The sequence below is a fragment of the Elgaria multicarinata genome, chromosome 7, assembly GCF_023053635.1.
Source record: "Elgaria multicarinata webbii isolate HBS135686 ecotype San Diego chromosome 7, rElgMul1.1.pri, whole genome shotgun sequence".
Taxonomy (NCBI): domain Eukaryota; kingdom Metazoa; phylum Chordata; class Lepidosauria; order Squamata; family Anguidae; genus Elgaria; species Elgaria multicarinata.
Window position 1 is genome coordinate 26,944,960 of NC_086177.1, and position 21,773 is coordinate 26,966,732.

Here is a 21,773-nt window from a genome sequence, read left to right on the forward strand (position 1 = left end):
TCATAGAATCATAGAATAGTAGAGTTGGAAGGGGTCTATAAGGCCATCGAGTCCAACCCCCTGCTCAATCATACCTGACTGATGCCTGTCCAGCTGCCTCTTGAATGCCTCTAGTGTGGGAGAGACCACAACCTCCCTAGGTAACTGCTTCCATTGTCGTACTGCTCTAACAGTCAGGAAGTTTTTCCTTTTTTTTTTTTTTTTGAATTCTTTTTATTAACTTTTACAACAGTTAACAAAAATAAAGAAACATAATACATAAACATAAAATAGCATTTGTATCATATATTCAAACTAGTCTATTAAACATATTCATGCTAAACATAAAAGTGCACCCCCCACCTCGGGATCTCATTCCTGTTTCCAGAAACTCATAGTTTCTTCTGTTGGTGGTTTCCCGCTTCCCTTAGAAAACACAAATACTAAGAACTTTTTCCAAATTCCCTCAAAATTGTTCTTTTTTACTATACCTCTTTTCATTTTAATATCGCATGTCTTCTACTGTTAGTTTTTCCCTACCCTGTGCCTGCTTACCCTACCCTGTACCTGTTTGCATTCTCTTCCCCTCCTTATTGTTTTACTATGATTTTATTAGATTGTAAGCCTATGCGGCAGGGTCTTGCTATTTACTGTTTTACTCTGTACAGCACCATGTACATTGATGGTGCTAAATAAATAAATAAATAAATAATAATAATAATAATAATAATAATAATGTCAATTTATCATTAATAGCAATATCCCACACTTCTTTATACCATTCTTCAATACAATAATCTCCTTGTGTCTTCCAGCTCCTAGCTACGATTAACCTTGCAGCCGTCAGCAAATTCGTTATCAGTTCCTTAGTTTCTTTACTACATTTAAGATCTTCTTGCAGTGAGAGTAATGCAATCCTTGGTGTGTCCTCTATTTTCATTCCAACAATCTGCTCAATCTCGGTGAACACCATCTTCCACAACTTTTGCACATATTTACAATCCCACCACATATGTAAATACGTTCCTTTTTCACCACAACCCCTCCAACAATCTGCTGAATGCTGATTATTAATCTTGTTTAATCTAACCGGAGTTAGATACCACCTCCATAAAATTTTATAATAATTCTCCTTTATTCTTACTGACATATTTCTCAACACTCTCTGTTTCAATAGTCCTTCCCAACTCTGCTGTCTTATCTGTATCTTTAAATCTGTATCCCAAACCAATTTTCCTACACTATCCGACACTCCTTTCTCAGTTAATATATTATATAATTGACTCATTAACCCTTTTGTCCCTATATTTTGTCAATTATCGATTTCTTTTTTTTCAATTAGTTGCTCAAACTTCGTCATCTCTCCACACTCTCCATTTTCTTTTACCCAATTTTTAGTCCATTGTTCCAATTGCCCATAGTTTAACCACGTTAATTTTATATCTTTCAAAACCTCCTCCATCTTCTCTCTTGTATTCATCCCGCTTAACCATTCTCTTAATTTCATTTTATTTTTCTCTATTTCTACTTAATCTATTCTTTAAATCTTCAGGGAAATTCTTTAACATTATCACCAGTGTTAAAAAGGAGCTGCTTGAGAGCAATTCCTTTTTATATTTGTTCCAAAGTTCCCAATGGAACTTCAGAAACTGATTACCTAAATCATCAACCCATTTTCTTTTCCCTTTCCTTAAAAAATACATTCTGCAACTTTAATTCTATATTACTTGTGCTTTTTTCCTCCATCCAATCTAAATCACCTACACCTAAAATTGCTTCAACAATATGTCTTAACCTATTTGCTACATAGTAAGAATTAATGTTTGGGAGTCCCAGTCCTCCCTTTCTTTGGCTTAAATACCATTTACTTTTATTAATCCTTGATTTCTTCTCTGCATTACGATAATTATTTATAATATTCTGCCAACTTTTAAACTCTAAATCTGAAATTCTTATTGGTAGCATCCTAAAAACAAAATTAATCTTAGGTAAAATCTTCATCTTTATTAAAGCTATTCTTCCAAACCAAGAAAGGTTCAATCTCTTAATTTTTTAAAATTTTTCTAATATCTCTTTTTTCAAACCACTTAAATTCTCGTTTTCTAAATCTTCTAAATTTTTAGTAATCCTAATTCCCAAATATTTAATTTTTTCTTTACTTTTCAAATCTGTAACATTCCCTTCCCACTCCTTTTCTTCCTTTTTAGTATAGTTAAATATCATCAATTCTGATTTTGCCCAATTTATTCTTAACCCCGTAACTTCTTCAAATTCTTTCAACTGCTGTTTAATTCTTTCCATCTTATCAATAGGATCTTTAATAGTTATCAAAGTATCATCTGCAAACATATTCAGTTTAATTTTTTTACTGCTATCTATCCCCTCTATCTCCCCATCCTCTCTTATTACATTTGCCAATAATTCCATAACCAATACAAACAGGACAGGCGAGAGTGGGCAACCTTGTCTTGTCCCTCTGGCTAGTCGTATCTTGTCCGTAACTCCATCATTTACTACCTCTACGGCTGTATTTTGGGAGTATAACTGCTCTATTATTGCTTTAAATTTGTTTCCAAATCCCATTTTATTTAGAACCATCTTTAGCGCTTGCCAACTCACACAATCAAAAGCCTTAAAAATATCTAACGCTAAGATACCCGCTTTAATCTTTGACTTTCTTATCCCCTGAATTACATTCAGAACTCTACCAACTAGAGTGTGCATCTGTCTTCCTGCTATAAAACCACATTGGTCTTCCCCTACATACTTAGCTATAAATTTATTTAATCTTTTAGCCAAAATAGTTGAAAAAAAAATTGCATCTTGATTTATTAGCAAAATCGGTCTATATGAATCAGGGAGAGCCAGATCCTTATCCGGCTTCGGAATTAAAATTATTATAGAGTGCTCCCATGATTCTGGAATCTTCTCCCCTTCCATTATAGCATTATATAACCTCAGTAACTTTGGCACTATTAATGGTTTAAAAATTTTATAAAGCTCTGGTCCTAACCCATCAGCCCCAAGTGATTTCCCTACTTTCAACTGGTCTATAACCTCCTCTATTTCACTTTGCAATATATTTTTATCCATTATTTCCTTATGCTCTTGTTCTAATCCCTTCTTCAAAAATTTATCCACATACATTTCCATCCTCATCTTTTGGGTTAGGGTTAGGGCCATGGATCGGTAAGCAAATTTAAATTCTCCTGAACGGGAGGCTTAATAGCGTCATTAACTCTTCAAATTGGCAAGATATTTGAGAGATGATTATTCTAAATGCTTGGTGAGATCTCTCTGCCAGTGAAAAGCTTTGAATTGTGCTGCAAGGAGCTGGAAGAAGCTATAAATAACTTAGTTTTGTTTTTGAACGCAGCTCGGATGGCCAACAGTAATTTATAGCTTTCGGAGTGCAGAGATATAATTAAACTTCTTTATCAGCATTTGGAGGATATATAACAGACGCTTATGTTGCTGAGCTAAAGGAAGAGTCGAAGTGATGATTTATTGAAAGGACTGACTTCTGCTCGGTAATTAACGTGTCGTGCCAAAACGTAAAAATAAAGTAAATAATAAAAGAAAACCCACCTGAACTAGAGACAGAATTCATCCTCTGATAAATCACATGTACGTTTAACAAAAGTTACTTCTAGTGAGAGTGACGAGGAGAGAGATCAGGATCGTAAACAACTGGTTAAGTGAAGTTAAGACCAGCCCGTAAATAAAGTGATTTATGCCACCCAAGAAGGATTTATCGGTGAAACCGAAGTGGCAAAGATTACATGCTTCAAACAACACAGTTTCTCGTCTTCATAAATTAGCGGAACAACAAGATAATAAACAAGAGCTGGAAAAAGAAATGAAAGATTCTAAAATGGCCACCAAAGTTGGCTCGGAGCCAGATATACACCCAGTTTCCATGGAGCAGATGACGGCCCTTTTAAAAGGAGTCAAGGATGTGATTTTCACCAAAATTGAAGAGGAATTCGGGAAAACAAACAAATGTGTGGATGATCTGGCGGCAGAGATGGCTAAGAGAGATAAGCAAATGAGCTCTTTTAAGTCAGAAGTAGATCAGATGGGAAAGGAAGTTAAGCAAGTCAAGAAGATCCAGGAGGAGCAGGAGGTGAAATTTAATGAGCATGAGAAGAGGCTGATATCTTTGGAAGATAACTCTAGAAGATCAACACTGCGTTTTCGTAATCTGGTTGAAAAAAAGGGGAGGACCTCAGAAAGACCCTCCCAAGCTGGCTTAAAGAATTGGCTCCAACCCTGGAATTAAGGGAAGAAGAAGTGGAGCAGGTCCATAGGGTTGGAGGCTACAGAGGGGGCTCAAATCCTAGAGATGTCTTGTTGAAATTTTCAAATTACTACAAAAAAGAGCAGTTGATGAGAGAGCTGAGAGCGTTGGGAGAGTTGACGTTCCAAGGAGTTCCAGTGCAGGTTTTTAATTATTTGTGTCAACAAACTTTGGAATGGAGGTGCAGTGTTAAGTCCATAACAGCGGAACTGAAGAAGAGGGAGATACCCTATGCTTGGGGGTATCCAGTTTTTCTGCGTTTTTCATATAAGGAGAAAAATTACAACGTTTTTTTCTTTTCAGCAAGGCATGGAGCTTCTTGAGAATTTAGGCATGGGTCCACGAGAAGATGTCGGCGATGACGATGAGGAAGAAAGAGGCGCAGTACGGGGTGGGTTGTAAACTGGTTAATATTTTGATGATAAGTAGTATAATTATATTAGATGCCTTACTGTTCTGTGTTCCTGGCTCACTTTCCCCCCCTCAAGGGTTAACTATTATGGCCGGAGTGTTAGACTCCCGGGGAAGTAATGGGGGGAAAAGATATGGGAGGGAGGGTAGGGGAAGGGAGTTGGGAAGTGGGGTGGGAGGGAAGGGTATGATTGGGGTTTTATGTTTTTATGTATATAAATTAGATTTTCAACACACAAGGGATCGGAAAGAAGACCAAAGAACTGTGTATGGATAAGAAGATAAGAATCTCAACGCTTAATGTTAAGGGTCTGGGGGCAGTCGTGAAAAGGAGGAGAATTGAACAATTGTTAAATAGAGATGGTTCTGATATTATTTTTCTGCAAGAAACGCATCAATGTAGAGAGGACACAAATATAATTCGCTTGAAATGGTCAGTTTATTATGAAAAGTTGTTGGGGACATCAAAAAAATGGGGGTGGCTATTTTAATTTCAAAAAGAAGTGGATTTATGCTGGAGAATATTAAAAAGGATGGTAATGGGAGGTATCTCTTGATTAAAGGTCAAATTGAAGGGAAAATGTATACTTTGATTAATGTTTATGCAAAAAATAACAAACAAAGAGAATTTTATGAAGAGGTACTCAGAGAGATAGAAGAATTTAAGGAGGGATATGTTATCTTGGCAGGAGATTTTAATATGGTTACGGATAATAGAGTAGACAGGTCAAACCCCACTAAGTTAGAAAAGAGGAATAACGTTACTATTTTAAATAAATTAATTAAAGAAAAAGATTTTGTTGATTGTTGGAGAGTTCTTAGAGGGGTGGATCCTGGATTCACTTTTTACTCTCCAGTTCATCATACATATTCTAGGATATATCATATTTTTGTCTCCAGAGAGTTTGTAACTAAGTTATGCAGAATGGAATTAGGGGTAATTAGAGTAACTGATCATGCATTGCTAAGTTTAGATTTTACAGTTAGCAAGGACTACAAAGAAGCGTTAAGGTGGAGATTGAATACCAAGATATTTAAATATAGTAAAGTGATTGAAAAAATGCAAGAGGAATTGTCAGAAACCTGGGAAATAAATGAAAAAGGAGGAACAAGGACGGCAGTGGTTTGGGACACCATGAAGGCTGTGATTAGGGGGATTTGTATCAGGGAAACGTGCAACCTAAAAAGACAACAGGATGTATTGCAGGTAACTTTATTATTATTATTATTATTTATTTATATAGCACCATCAATGTGCATGGTGCTGTACAGAGTAAAACAGTAAATAGCAAGACCCTGCCGCATAGGCTTACAATCTAGAAAGAGATAATAAAGCTGGAAAAAGAATATTGGCAAACAAAAAATAAACATAAGTTAATAGAATTACAGGCAAAGAAAAAGGAGTTAGAAAATATAAATTTAGCAGAAGTTCAGAGGAATTTAATTTATATGAAAAGGGAATATTTTCAAAATAGTAATAAGAATTCGAAAATGCTTGCTAAGCTCACACAAAAGGAAAAAGCTAAAAATGGGATAGGAGCAGTAAAAAATAAGCAAGGTAATTACTGTCACATGATGAAGGACAAAATAAAAAAAATTCAGGAATTTTTTGAAGAGTTATATAAGGAAGTTTTTCCTGATGTCCAGCCGGAATCTGACTTCCTGTAACTTCAGCCTGTTATTCCGTGTCCTGCACTCTGTGATGATCGAGAAGAGATCCCGGCCACCCTCTGTGTGACAACCTTTTAGGTATTTGAAGAGCAAGCTCTTCAATAATGAGCTCTTTATTTCTTTGTTGAGTATTAGATGTATAACATTTTCATACACACTCATCCTAAACCCACCCCGCAAAAGCACAAAAACCCCACACCTTCATTTCTAAGTACAAGTCATGGTCCAAAGTTACTGAAGCACCAACGTTAATCAGCTGCATGGGGAAATGTGGCATTCTATGTTGCCTGGCATTTGGTTTGACTTTATTTTCTCCCGTCTGCTGGTTAGTTGTGTTTTATTGCTGTTTTTAATGTTCTTGGCTTGGTTTTAAAGTGTTTTTCGATTGTAATTGACTACTTTGTTTCATAAACGTAAGCCGCATTGCGTCACTTTTTAGGACAGACTGGTGAAATATAAATGTTGGTGGGGGGTTGGAAATAAATAAATGGTTTATTTATTTCCAGATTCTTACATAACTATTGTCTGTGAATCCACTTCAAACCATGACTTCAATTCTGTTTTATGAGGCTGCCTGAAATTTGCAGTCATCCCCTGAGGCCCTGTTGCATGTCCCACCTCCTAAAGAGGTGAGTTGGTGAAAACTCTTAACAGGGCCTTTGTGCAGCAGCACCCTAGTTTTGCAACTCCCTCTCAGGGAGGTTAGGATAGCCTCCCCCTTAGTTTAGATGACGAGTGAAGATGATATTGTTCTGCCAAACTTTTAACAGTTAATGCTTCTCTCTGTTTTTATCCTTAATCCCCAGTTTTAAAATATTGTTTAGTTTCTGTATTTTTAGATATTTTAATCTTTGTATTTTATTGTACGGCACCTCAAGTGCTCATTGACTGGAAAAGTGATCCAAAAATATTCCAAATAAATATATCGTTTTTAGCCGTGGCTGCTGTTAGTTCACATGATGTAAAACTGAACCCCAGTCAATGCCAACAAGGGGAATTCCTTTCAGAGAGAGAAGAGGGAAGGAGAGGAAGAACACATACTCAAGGCTGCTTCCTGACTTACAAACCATAGTTTGCAGGAGGGTAGGGTTGCATCTGAACAAGTCCACTGTAGGAAAACTGAAACCCTGGCTTAGTCTTTCAAATATAACTTAGCGAAGGCCACTAGCCTGTTTGCCCGCACATACCTGTATTAGTCATTTGTGGCACACATTCACTACCTGAAGAAAAGTGAGGCGACTATCTTGACAAAAGAAGTCTTGCCTGGAATCATTCATCAGCAAAGGACTATTCGCAAGCTTGAGTTGATGTGTAAAGATGATAACTTTAGGCGTAGAGTTTTCATATCTGACTCCTGTAATGAAAAGTCAAAATGGCATCCCATCCACTGCTTGTGTTTTTCAAATGACACATAGAACAAGTAGGGTAGTCACTTGTGAATCACCCAAAAGAGGAGATGCATTACCGAAGAAGAAGGAGGAGGAGGAGGAGGATTATTTTCATAAAAAATGCATATGCTAATTTATATGTATAGATGCAAATTTAGAAATAATTATTATAATTTAACTAGAAATACCATATATCTCACCACAGTGTGATGAGGTGATCTATTTGCCTTGCTTAGTCCGTTATATAGGTGCTGTTGGTGGACAACTTCAAGGCCCAGCTCATCCTTCAGATGGGTCTTTATCTTTAAACTGGACTTGGACCAGACAGCACTTCAAATACAGAACACCTTCCAGATAGAGGAAAGTCCTCTGGCAGCCCTATAAATGGAGGACTGCTATCTGTTAAAGATGACACATGGCCACCATACAAAAGAGAAGCTGCCCCTCTAGAACATGCCACCTAAAGTTCCTACTTCACCTTACTTCATAGTTCATACCTTCCATTTTCCTTCAGCTCTTTGATTCTTGCAAGACTATAATCTGTTCTTATAGGCCTACAATAGAGCTATTGTAGCATAGCAGCTAAACTGCAAATCTCATCTCAACCATGAACTCACTTGGTGGCCTTAGGCATGTTACTGTCAACCTCAGCCTCTCATATGAAGAATAATATGGAGATGGTAATAATATTGATCCACCTTAAGAGAGCTGTTTTAAGGATTACATGATAATGTATGAGAAGGCTTTGAACATTCTAAAGTGCAATATGAATGCTATTATTATTAATCTGGATTTTGCAAATTCTTCAGCTCCCAAACTTAAAATCACTTTAAAAGTAGATCAAATGAATTGCAAGGGCATCCCTCTCTTTCTCGTTCTCTCTGTATGTGTGTGTGTATACACACATGCATGCATACACACACACACACACACACACACACACACACACACACACACACCCCTTACCAAATAGTTCTCTTTTGGAGAACATTTACAGGAATATTCTCAGCTGGAAAAAGTTCCTGTCATGACTCTATATGGAGAACCTTTAAAAAAGATAAGGAAAAAAGTGATACTATGCATTTGGTTCTGTTAGTATTCCTCTGGATTTACAGGCGTCAATATTTCTTTGAGTTTTAGAGTTCTTAGAGGTGTTCTCCCCCTGCCCCCCTACACACACCCTTGTTATATAAAAAAAAAAGATGAAATACTTTGAATGTTGAGTGGAATGAGTTTTTGATGTGTCCCAAGAGAATCTGCTGACTGATCTGTGGTTATAACTTTGTGACATTGGATTATATTCTAAGTTAATGTTTATGCACCATATGGTGCATTGTCAAGTTTCATTGTATTTTTCCAAGATCTTAATAAAAGAAAAGTAGTTAAAAACCTAAAACCAGTCTCTTTCAATAATGAAAACAAATGCCTTAGGATAGTTTTTTAAAGGAACTCACACTCGTGTAAAGCAGTCATCCCGCTGAAATAATAAGCTCCAGCATCCAATGGTATGAGCACACCAGGCAGTTGTTTTCTGATGCAAGGAAGGAAACATAATCCCTTCTTAGCTGTCTTTCTTTTAGATCCTTTTACTTTTTGAAGGCATGCAGATTGTACCTGCAATGCAAACAGTGTGTAACCAGCCCAGATGGCCACGGAAAACAGAGCGCAGGGCTCTATACCCATCATGAGCAGATTTAGAAAGTATTTCTTCACACAGAACATAGCTACACTGTGGAATTCACTACCACGAGATGTAGTGATGGCCACCACTTTGGATGGCTTTAAAGAGGGGTTGGACAAACTCCTGGAGGAGAAGGCTATCCATGGCTACTTGTCCTGATGGTTATGTGCCACCTTCAGCAGCAGAGGCAGTGAGCCTATGTGCACCAATTGCTAGGGAACATGTGTGGGAGGGTGCTGCTACACTCAAGTCCTGCTTGTGCATTCTTGGTTTATGGAGTGCTGGACTAGATGGCCATTTGGTCTGATCCAGCACGGCTCTTCTTATGTTCATATTGACAGGGAAAACTCTAGACTCCCACTTAAAACGGCGCCATTTCCAGTTAAGAGATTAGCACCCAGTAAAAGACTGGTACAGATATCCCTTCAAGGAGGCTAAAAGTCTTCCAGCTTAGACAGTCTTAGAGTCTAAGACAGTCCCTGTCAATATGAACTGAAATCAAAAGGATAAGTTTGTCATGATTAAATTAAATCCCATTGATTTCAATGAGTCTACTCTAAGCATGGCAGTCTGGATCTGTAAGCCTGACCCAAGCTTAGAGGAGACCTCTTCAGAGGAGGATTTCTTCACAAATCTCACTCCCACAGAAGACATGGGGCCTCCTGAGGAGTCTCACTGCAGGGATCTCTTGCCTTGAGCTACCGAAGAAGCCCTTCAGCACTAGCAGCAACAGGTGAGTCATTGCCGGACTGCCTCCTGGCCATCAGAAGTCCCTTTCAACTAGTGTTTTCTGGGAAGCAAGGGTCTACATGGGAGCAGGGTTCTGAGGGCAAAGTCCCAGCTGTAGCCAGAAGCAGATCCAGCTGCAACTGCTGAATCAGGGAAAGCAAGTATGTAAGCCCTCCATTTTTCCCCAGGCCTTTGCTGGGTTAATAGCTCTCATTTGAGCTCTCTGCTCCAGCTATGTGCTCAGGACAGGATCCAACCCAACGGATCTAGCATTCTCATTATATCAATTCAGACATCACAGAGAAGTGCATTCCTTGTGTGGATAAAACAAAACTTTAAAATTAGTACAAAAATAAATGTCTCTGAATTTGTGACACATTGGAAGAGGAGACTTTCAATACCAAGTCTACTAAAACATGTGAACTCTTATGCCCAAGACCTAAAGTGGGGCTAAACCAGATGTATCATCAGGAGATCCACCAGCTGTGGTGTTTGATCAGTGGTAAATGCATCTACCTGAGATGCTAAATTAGCATTTTTAAGTACTTGCCCTCACAGCCACTTTCTCAATTGGAGCTGCACCTCTGCTGAGTGTTATTTGTGGGGAGTGGGCTGCAGATACCTGTATGGTAGAGCGACAGATAACAGCTTGGGAGGGAGGTGCTATTTGATTTTGTAAAATTGTACAAGGGCTAAGGGGTGACCCTCATGGCATTAATCTGGTTCAGAGCTATTGATGACTGATTTTAAAAACTTAAGCCAAAAGTTAGTTGAGATCGAAAAGCTGTTCCAACTCTATTCAAGAGTACCATTACAGGATCCTAAGGAAGATGCAAAGCTCCCCCCTCCCAAAATGTTCTAGCATTTAATGAGGGGCTTACCTAAGTCCAACCAAACCCAGAAGTAGAGCACTAACGTGGCTGTACTTGGAAATTGAAGAACACAAGCTTTTTCTATGACATATCCTAGAAAAGAAGCTGGTGCAGACATGCCCCTTACTTGTGGATGAGACATAATATACAGTTTTCCAACTATCCTGATTTGGATGGACTGGTGGCATTCAAAAGCACGGCATATTGCAATTGACTCATTTACCTATCCAGCACTCATAGGGGGCTTCTAGGCAAACATTACAGGAGAATAGTGTTAGCTTTAAAAGGTATGTAGGAGAACAGCAAAAGTAAGGAAAGCATGAAAAGTAAGCGATGTAATGAAGAAAAGTACTTACCCCCTGCTCTCACTTTTAAATATTGCAACAAATTAAAAGGCAAAATAAACAGCTTTCTTAAAGCACACTCTGCACTCTACTTTAATTTCTTCCAACTGTGTTCATTACCAAGCTGTTTGCTTTCTTTAAGGCAGGATAAGGACGGGAGAGGAAATATATTTTTAAAAGAAGTCATTACCCACACAAGTCAGTCTCCACTAATGTATTCCTGCAACAGGGTATGTGCTGCTAGAAACTGCTTACTATGTAAATATATATAAAAATCAAATCTAAGTATAGAAACATACATATGCAATTTTATAAATTTGATTGCATCCTTCTTTCGCCTTCTCACTGCCACTTGACTCAGCTCAATGCATGGCATTGCATAGCCCCTTCTCCCTGGTGCTTATGCCCTGTGGAGCCAACCTGATGTCCATAAAGTTCCGCATACATATCCAGTCAAAGTATTCAAGCATACGTGCAACAGCAGCTTTGAAGGAGCACTTTTTGTCAGGACTGTGTTGGAAAGCCGCTTTAAATCAGTGGAGGCTGGTGGCACCCATTTCCGGGTGTGGTTGTGAATCCCTTCTGGGTTTCAGTCGGAACCAGACAGAACTCTAAAGGAGCTATCCAAGGTGTTGAACCCGTTTTTGGTTCATAAAGGGTTTCATCCAGCTGAGTCAAGTGGCAGTGAGAAGGAGAAAGAAGGGCACAATCAAATTTATAAAATTGCATATGTATGTATGTATCTATACTTAGATTACCCTTGACTTTAATAGATCCAGAATTTATTTTCTCTCTTCATATGTTGAGATATTTGTTTGCCCCACTGGAATGCAAGTTTTTGAATTACAGATTTAGATGAGTTGCCACGATCTAGGGCCTTAGCTAGACCTAAGGTTTATCCCAGGATCGACCCGGGGCCATCCCTGCCTGCTCCCGGGATCCCCTGTGTGTCATTTACATGAACAGGGATGACCCTGGGATGATCCCGGGATAAACCTTAGGTCTAGCTAAGGCCTTGAAAGGTCCTTTAGGGTACAATCCTATGCTAGGATTAGACAGATAAAAGTCCTACAACTCCCACACTATCCCCGTTGTAGGACTCTTGTATATTTAAGCATGCATAATTCTGTGGCCTTATTGTGCCAAAGGTTTGCATGCACAGGCTGGTCAGATTTATTTTCCTTGAAGTGTGTTGTGTTTCTACTGTACTAGACTATGGGGTTGCAATGTGGGCTGCTGCTTAGGTGTTACACCACAAGGCTTCTGGTGGAACCATTTCTTTAAATCATCACCTCTGCTCTTTTTTTAAAAAAAAAACTAGTCTGTTTTTGTTCTTTACATGGATTTATTATTCTCAAGAGAACAAGCTTTAAACTGAAATTGAGACCAATTTTGTTCTTGAAAATCCAAATCCATCATTATGATCTGCTGAATCATAAGGATCTTTGTAAAAGAATTTAACAGAAGTGCTTTTGAAAATCATAGAATCAGCTGTTCCCTGCTACTAAAAAACCCCCACAAACACTTATTATTATTATTATTATTATTATTATTATTATTATTATTATTATTATCATTTATATAGTGCCCCATAGCCAAAGCTCTCTGGGCGGTTTACAAAAGTTAGAAACAGTGAACATTAAAAACAAATATACAAAAATTTAAAAGCTTAAAAACGACAACATCAGTATGTTTTTAAAAAATGATATCTTGATAGGGGTTACTTTACTGATTGATGCCTAACTTGCAATGTAGAAAACTTGTGCATTCCTTCGCAAGAAGATAATTTATGGTTCACTGTGTCATTACACACCAATTCATAAATGTTCATCATTGTGAAGAAAACCTGCAATTATTTTTATTTTTAAATTATAGCTGCTCTTTCTTTTATGTGCACTGCAAGCTCCTGCTTGCTTGTGCCTCTAATTTATGGGTAGACTCATTATCCTATGGATGTGGGGCAGGGAATAGGATAGTACATTTGTCTCTGCCTCAGAGCACTTGAATAGTAAGTGAGGATTTGCCAAATTAAGAATATCCCATAGCTGAGTGAGAGGACTCCATCCCTCAACTGTGCCTGAAGGTAATGATGTTGCTAAATGCAGAAAAGAATATGGCTGTTGCATACTAAACCATCATTAATGGCCATGCTCAGTTCTATGCAATTACAGACTCCCCTAGTCCCAAAAATACATAATAATGGTCTGCTGAATACTGGCATAGCAGAAACGTTGCCAGAATATACATTCTCATGGCCCCCACCACCACTTTCGTGTATTTTTCCTTTCCTTTGGCAACATACGTACAACATAATATGATGTCAATGCAAAAGGTTGTTGTTATTCTTTTATAAATTGACAACAAGAGCGAATGGATTGCCTTATAATGGCTTTTTACTATCCAACTAAATGACTACATTAATCATGCATGCATACAGAGTGCATCTTACCTTTGCTCTGCTAATTAATCAAAGCAACTAAATAATAATAATCATGTTGATGTACGAGCTCGATCCTATACAATTATGGAGTGCTTGCATATAGTCCACTGATGCACTGAAAGTTTCTCCTCAAGTGAATGTGCCCATTCACATTAACATGCAAGGTACTGACTGCTTGGTGTTTGGTAGGAATAAGCAAATACCGCACACATGAGACAGATGATTTTCAAAAGGCTTGTGTAATCCAGTTAATCAAAACCAATGTGTACTTATGCCCTTCTCAATGAGATCTCTTGTCATGATGAATGTTTTTAAAAAATGCAGCTAGTTCTGAGCAAAAGCAGGTTTTATTTTTTAAGGACACAGGCAGGCTTTTATTATAACTGGGTACAAAATATATATTTTTTGCTGTATTTAAGCAGTGCAACGTTTTCCTGGAAGTAATTCCCACTCTGTTCAACAGAGCTTACTCCAAGGTAAATCTGCAGAGGGCTGAAACCTTAAGTAAGATGACTTGCAGGAAGATTGAATGCTTGCTTCTCCCTTCTGAGAAATATTGGTGGTATCTTCTTCTTCTTCTTCTTCTTCTTCTTCTTCTTCTTCTTCTTCTTCTTCTTCTTCTTCATCATCATCATCATCATCCCTTTGACAGTTTTTAGTGAACAGCCCTTGTCAGCAACTAAATTTCATCGATGGGCATTTTGTTAATGGAATCAAATGCATAGGGTCCATCCCCAAAGTGGCCTGCTAGCAAATCCTGTTCCCAGCCTCTTCATACCCCTTTCTCACTTTTTGGATGGCAGAATCTATAACTAGGGCAGCTAGCTGGGGGGCAGGAGTAGAAAGTTTTTTTAAATTATTTTGTTTTGTATATCCATAGCTTACCTGCTATTTTAGTGTGATACTGTAGTTATTATCGCTCTCGCTCTCTCCACATATTCTAACTTTATACTGTGATGGTGCTGAAATGAATTCCGCTAGATTGGAATTCTATGGGGAAAAGGTTGCCCAGAATTCCTCGGAAAGTGGATTTCCATGGAGGATCCAGCCACAACCATTTATCCTTGTTCAGTAATGCAGAGGAAGAATCCAGCCATGCTAAAACTCAAATATGGCAATTAACATTACCTGCCAAAGCAAACAAACTAAAGCCTTCTGTTTCCAGAGAGAATGGATTTAATGCTAGATCATTTGTTTTCTTTATTATCCTAAGCTTTGCTGATGTGCACAGATGTTCAATAAACAAGACTGCTTGCAAGACAACTTTAAGCAGAACCTCTGGTGACTCATATTGTAAGATCCCTGCACCATGGGATTAGTAGAAGGGTTATTGCATACCTTTGAACAAGTCTCTGTTGGGAGCTCAAATGAGTACAATCCTGATTCATCAAAACTGGTGGATGTTTTGACTTAGATTTCCAAAAGAAATGGGTTATATAGATATCTAGTCACCGTACATAAGAATTTTGATAGCCCTGTCAGTAAGTGAATCAGTGATGCTCACTGACTTGCATCACTGACAGGGGCATGAAAATTCTTAAGGCATTTCACAACAGATAGAAAGCTGAAATTTTATCCACGCATGGCTCAGCACATCTTGCTTAAAAATTGTGCATTTTTACCTTTCTCTCTCCAAACTTGGGACATGAATTCTTCCTCATGCCAACAGCTAACACTCCAGTACAGAGAAACCTGAAAAACAGGTAAGATGGAATTTGGATCACAGGAATTACTTTCATCACACTTCAGGCAGCTTTGGGACCAAATTAACCATTCTGTCTAATATGCATTGTGGAGCTATGCATGTTAGTTTTCTTTATCTCCATGTAAGCACCTGTGGTCCCTGATCAGGACTATGGCATTCCAGGACAGGGAGTATTAATCTTTCCCCCACCACCACCCATTATATTATGAAATTACACACAGACAGGGAAAGGGGCTTTAAAATGGGTGGAAGGATCCATTGGAATCAATGGAGCCCCATTTCTTTTTTAAATCCCCAAGTGGTGGAGTGGCATTTCACATACACACACACACACACACACACACACACACACACACAAAACTGGTAGGGTGGAAAGTTTTTACCCTCCCCCCTCCTTGAGCACTCTGGGCCTAATCTGAATCAGGGCCATGCACACTTACACAGAAGTAAAGAAAACTAACACATATCACTCCACATTGCGGGCTAGAGGAAACACTTATTTTGAGTCTTAAATTGAAGGGGAGAGGAAGGATTCCAGATGGCATGAAGGAATATGTTTATGTTTGTAGAATGCAAGCTGTATTTACTAGTTCTGAAATTACTCCCTTCTGTAAAACAAATTCAGCCATGTTCAGTATTGATTGCAATCAATTTCTCCCTATTCATTGGATGTGGCTGTCACTCTAGGAAAAAAGACAATATCTGTACTCCCAGCAAACATCAATCTCCTGAGTCTAAAGTGTGTGGATGTTCATAAGTTTCCAATTGTGTTTACATATGTGTGCTTTTTTTCCCCCTGTACAGCATAATCATTTCATAATAGGAGGTTTTGGTTCTTTGGAGGCTTCCTTTATGAGCATGATGGAGCTGGCATCATCTGTTGGCTTTGTTTTGGTTTTAAAATGAACTTTAGATAAAACAATTCAGTGGCAAGTCAAATCAAATTTAACAACAGCAAGTAGAGTGAAATCTTAGTAGACTTTTAAAACTTTTTAACAAGATCAATATTAAAACTTTCTAAAGAATGCACTTTGCCAAAGAGAATGCAAACATTTTCTTCCCCGACACCCCAAAAGAACATCTGAAACGTTAAGCGCACATTAACAACAAAGAGTCTTCTGGCATCTTAATGACTAACAAATTTATACTACAATAAACTTTTGAGGACACTGAAGTGAACAGTGTCCACGAAAGCATATGCTAGAATAAATTTGATAATCTTTAAGGTGTCACAAGGCTGTTTTGTTTTTTGTTTTTGCTGCAACAGACTAACATGGCTACCCCTCTGGAAATTAAGCACATGGAGGATGTTCCTTAACTGCCTTGACTGAGTAGCAAACTGCAGTGCCACCTCATTAAACACAGCAAAACAGTGAAAGAAAATGCTGCTACAAAGCATGGCCTGGAGTGAGGTCACCAGCTAATCTAACTTCATGACAACAAAAGATCTTTGACTGATGAGAAAGTGTCCTCTGATGGAGGTCAGCATTCCTTGGCCCTAATGATTCTTTCAGGCTCAAGGAGGAAAAAATTGTTAGCTTGACTCACTGAGGCATATGCCACAATAGCATGCCACTATCAGCATTCTGAGACCTTTTGTCGATGGTATAATGATTAACTGACCATTCAAAATTCTAGAAATGTCACATTAGCTGCGGTGGCCAGTTCCTCAGAGAGCAGGCAGCAAAGTGTGAAGTCTGGCTTGAAGCAGCCGAAGGTTGGGTGCTAAAAGAATAAAGTCAGAAATAATTTACAGCTGCTAAAATTAAATCAAAGTATTTCAATGTCTCAGTAATATCCACATGCATGTATATGCGTGTGAGGTGACAGGGAGAATTTTGCAGAAGTAGAAAAAAAACCAGGAGAACCAAGTTGATACAGGGGCTTTAGTTATGTATTATAAATTTTATGATGTGAATCTCCTTTATAAATATTCTCAAAGGCAGTTGTTCATAAATATCCCGACACACACACACACACGCACACATATCCTGTTAACTCAAGCCAATCAATAATATAGTGAAATCTAGTAGCAAAGTAGCAGTCTTCCTTTCTAGCTATTCAATCATTACTTTCATTTGAGAATGTAGTACTACAAGTTATAAGGAAAGAGTCTTACTTATTACAGAACCTTGTCATCTCATTTTTATGAAGGAGATCAAACACTCCATGACACATCTTCCTTAAAATAAAAAAGAGAAGAACTATATTCAGAGTTCCTTATAAGAAACTTGAACAGTAGCTTTTCTTTAACTTTACAGGAGACCATTCTCCCTAACGTGGTTGGCATCGTATCACTGAGAGACTGCTCTTGGAAGTTCCAAAGGCCTATCTATTGGATTCTTTGAAGGACCATCTCTAAGTCTGGAAACTACCCTAGTACAGCAATGCGGACTTCATGCAGAAAGAAGTGGCTTGGACTCAGTATATCCTTAAGTTTTTGCTTAACGATGAACCTCATTACAATTGTACTATCTGGGAGCACCAGACCATCCAGCAAAGGCCAAGGAAATAGTCTGTCAGACAGCTTGCTTCTTCATCAGCGAATGAAGAGGAGCTGGGTGTGGAACCAATTCTTTGTTTTGGAAGAATACACTGGGACTGACCCTTTGTACGTGGGAAAGGTAAGCAGCATAATACAGGATGAGGTATCAGAGTGTTGCTTTCATTCAATAAAAATGTATGTGTAGTACTTAAAGTAAGTTATTTATTTGCTATTGGTACGTCACAGAGTAGCATTAGCCACACACACAAAAGACAGTTCACTCTCATGAGGTTCTCATAGTTGGGAGAGACAAAGATGGCAGGATTCATATATGCAAACAGAATTATTCCTGCTTAGGCTTAGGCCATAGCTAGACCTAAGGTTTATCCCTGGATCGTCCAGGGGTCAAACCTGTTCATCTAGGTGACACACAGGGGATCCAGTGCTCAGGCAGGGGCGAACCTTGGATGATCCCAGGATAAACCTTAGGTCTAGCTGTGGCCTTAGTTTTCGTTTGGAGGAGGTGAGTTTTAAGGGGGGGAAATTGACAAAAAGGTTTTTGATTCTGTTTTCTTTCTGGCAGTGTATTTGTGGACATCTAATTTATTTCAGTTCATGAGAGCTTCTGACTAGTGTCACCTTGAGCTGTGAATAATGTCTGTTTTGAGAGGCTGTCAATGATTTGCCTTTTTCCAAAAGATCAGCACTAGCAATTATCAGCTATAACTGATGTCACCAATACAAAATCTCAGACAGCCTTTATAGGAACTGCTTCAGTGTCAGAACACAGACTGGTCATTTTGATACAGAGGAATTGGGTACAGACAGAGGGAGGTTGCAGTAGCACAACTGTCAATGGCAAAGGTTGATGGAAAACAAATATAAAAAAGGAATAGCCACCAGATTTTTAAGACTGGGCTTCTTCAAAGGACTTCCTCTAAGTTCATAGGAGTTGTTCCTTATTTCCTAAAGAATGAGTATAGGAAAGTTGTAATAAGGTAGCCTGGGATAAGGATGGGTGAGAAATCTGTTCTGTCTGATTTTGTACACAAATTTATCAGTTTTGCACCTGCTGAACCAATGTGCCAACCAGAACAGAGTTGCACACAAAAATTCGCACTTCCCTGAATTTAGAACCACAGTTCTTGAATGCACATCTGAGGGGAAAGTGCACACTAAAATCCTTACACTGTGGTAAAATATGCATAGAAACGTGCACAATAGTGAAAATAATGCAGAGGAATTTAGCATTATAGGGAAAATAGCTTGCAAAAAATGTGTACACTAGGAAAAAGTGTGCAAGAAAATGCATGCGAGTTTTTGCGTGGACTTTTTAAAATGCTGAATCAGGTGAAACTGAACCTAAGGTCAGAAAAATGAGAAACTGAACAGAATTGGTGGTTCCGGACTTCTGGTGGTTCCTTGGACTAAGATGGTAAATTCTAGGCTCCAGGCATATTCCCATCTCACCCCACAATTGTGGAACTCTCTCCCTCCACACCTTCATATGGAACCAGAGTTGGACAAATTTAGACAAGGCCTGAAAGCCTATTTGTTAATGTCAGAGCCATAGGTGTTGATGTATGGAGTGAGGGACAATCGGTTTGGTTTTGAGTTTTAAATTGTTTGGTTGTTTTAATTGACTGGTTGTGAATTAGTTTAATTTTTTATTAGTAGTTTATCTAATGTGCATTTATTGACTTTTGTTTATATTGCTGTGTTTTGTGTGGTTTGGTTAATTGGAATGTGCTCTGGTACAGAGCACAATATAAATTATTATTATTATTATTATTATTATTATTATTATTATTATTATTATTGAAACTGACAGGCTCATCCATCCCTAACCTAAGGTCAGAACTACGTGTTATATTAAATGTCCAGCTGCTACTGAAAACAGAATCTAATTTCCCTTTATCTCTCTGTAACATCTAGAACAACTTATCTGTAAACCACATTTCCTTTCCCCAGCAATGATAGTCAATGAAATACAGCAGAAAGGAACTGCATGCTATGGTGATATTAGAATGTATTGCTCTAGATGTTACTGGAGAATAATAATAATAATAATAATAATAATAATAATAATAATAATATATTTATTTATTTGTTACCCACCTCACCCTCTGGATCGAGGCAGGTTAAAACACAAATGCAAACACCATAAAATACATATAATTAATTAAAACATATAAAACTAATACATTATTAAAAGCAGCACATTATTAAAACCATCTTAAAATTCAACTGGGTAGGCCTGCCGGAAGAGATCAGTCTTTAAGGCATGCATAATGGAATCATTTCTTTGATACTGGAGTTTGGGGCATATCTATGTAATATGCACTTGCAGCCTGGTTTTTTTCTGACCTCATATACTATATGATCTTCTTTCATTAGTAAAAGCAAGCACAGTGTATATTCTGAGCATGAATGCAAATAATTATGCTTCCTTTGATTATATAAATGGTTGGTTGGTTGGTTGGTTGGTTCAGAGGTCTGATCCAGGCTTACACATGGAACCAACACACCAGTGCCAACCCTGCTGTTCACATGGGGGTATAGGCCAAAATTGCACTGGCAATTGCCAAAACAAAACCCAAAAATTAACCATGCGACTCTGGCTTATGTAGGGTGACCATATGAAGGGCTCCTGTATCTTTAACAGTTGTGTTGAAAAGGGAATTTCAGCAGGTGTCATTTGTATATACAGAGAACCTGGTGAAATCCCCTCTTCATCACAACAGTTAAAGCTGCAGGAGCTATACTAGAGTGACCAGATTTAAAAGAGGGCAGGGCACCTGCAGCTTTAACTGTTGTGATGAAATTTCACCAGGTTCCTCATATATACAGATGACACCTGCTGAAATTTCCTTTCCAATATGACTGTTAAAGATACAGGAGCCCTGTCCTCCTTTTCATATGGTCACCCTAGCTTATGTACATATTTATTTATTTAAAATATTTATATCCCGCCCTATATTACTAAGATCTCAGGGCGGCATACAAATAAAAGCATACAGTATAAAACAATAAATGTACACAGTTAAAAACAAATTAAACCATAATCCAAGTTAAAACAATATATAATTTAAAAGCAATAGATGCAGTTAAAACAGTTAAAACAATGTGCCAGTGAGTTTAACCATCAAAGGCTTTATTAAAAAGCCATGTTTTTACTTGGTGTCGAAATGCAATCAATGTTGGCACCAATCGGGCCTCCGAGGGGAGGGCATTCCACAGTCGGGGTGCCACCACAGAGAAAACCCTCTCCCTTGTCCCATCATAACGTATATGTTGCATTGGTGGGATGCGGAGAAGGGCTCCTCCAACAGATCTAAGGTCTCGGGCAGGGATATATAAGGAGAGGCGCTTTCTCAAGTATCAAGGTCCCAAGCCATTTAGGGCTTTAAACATCATTACCAGCACCTTGAATTCCGACCAGAAGCGTATAGGCAGCCAGTGCAGTTCCTTTAAAACCGGTGTTATGTGGGCTCTGTAAGATGTACCTGCCAGCAGTCTAGCTGCTGCATTTTGCACTAGCTGCAAGTTCCGAGTTTACATACATAGGCCCGATTCAGACAGGCTGTCCCATGTAGATGTCAGATGAGATCCTTGTAGTATTGATTGAACAGCCCCAGGGTTAGCAATAGTGGGGAATTCGGTGTACTCTATTCTTTACTCATAAGCTTCCTTAGACCATTTCGCATTACCATCCCATTCTGTTCTTTAATAAAATTTCAGTTAAGTTTAAGTATGACAGGAACAATT

General features: G+C 38.3%; 1 protein-coding gene and 1 long non-coding RNA gene across 3 annotated transcripts in view; both read left to right on the forward strand.

Moving 5' to 3' along the window:
• LOC134401384 (uncharacterized) overlaps positions 1–17,923 on the forward strand; it is a 126,111-nt gene extending 108,188 nt beyond the window's left edge. Inside the window, exon 3 of the long non-coding RNA XR_010025649.1 lies at positions 17,782–17,923. This is a non-coding gene — a long non-coding RNA (uncharacterized LOC134401384). The remainder of the gene's footprint in view (positions 1–17,781) is intronic.
• A 7-nt stretch (positions 17,924–17,930) lies between these two features.
• The window catches only part of CDH20 (cadherin 20), a 64,179-nt gene continuing 60,336 nt past the window's right edge, over positions 17,931–21,773 (forward strand). Inside the window, exon 1 of one of the 2 annotated variants that reach the window (XM_063130268.1) lies at positions 17,931–18,144. In XM_063130268.1, the coding sequence (XP_062986338.1) occupies positions 17,971–18,144 (174 nt within the window). In that variant the 5' untranslated portion in view covers positions 17,931–17,970. The remainder of the gene's footprint in view (positions 18,145–21,773) is intronic. The other variant, XM_063130270.1, reaches the window with a different exon arrangement.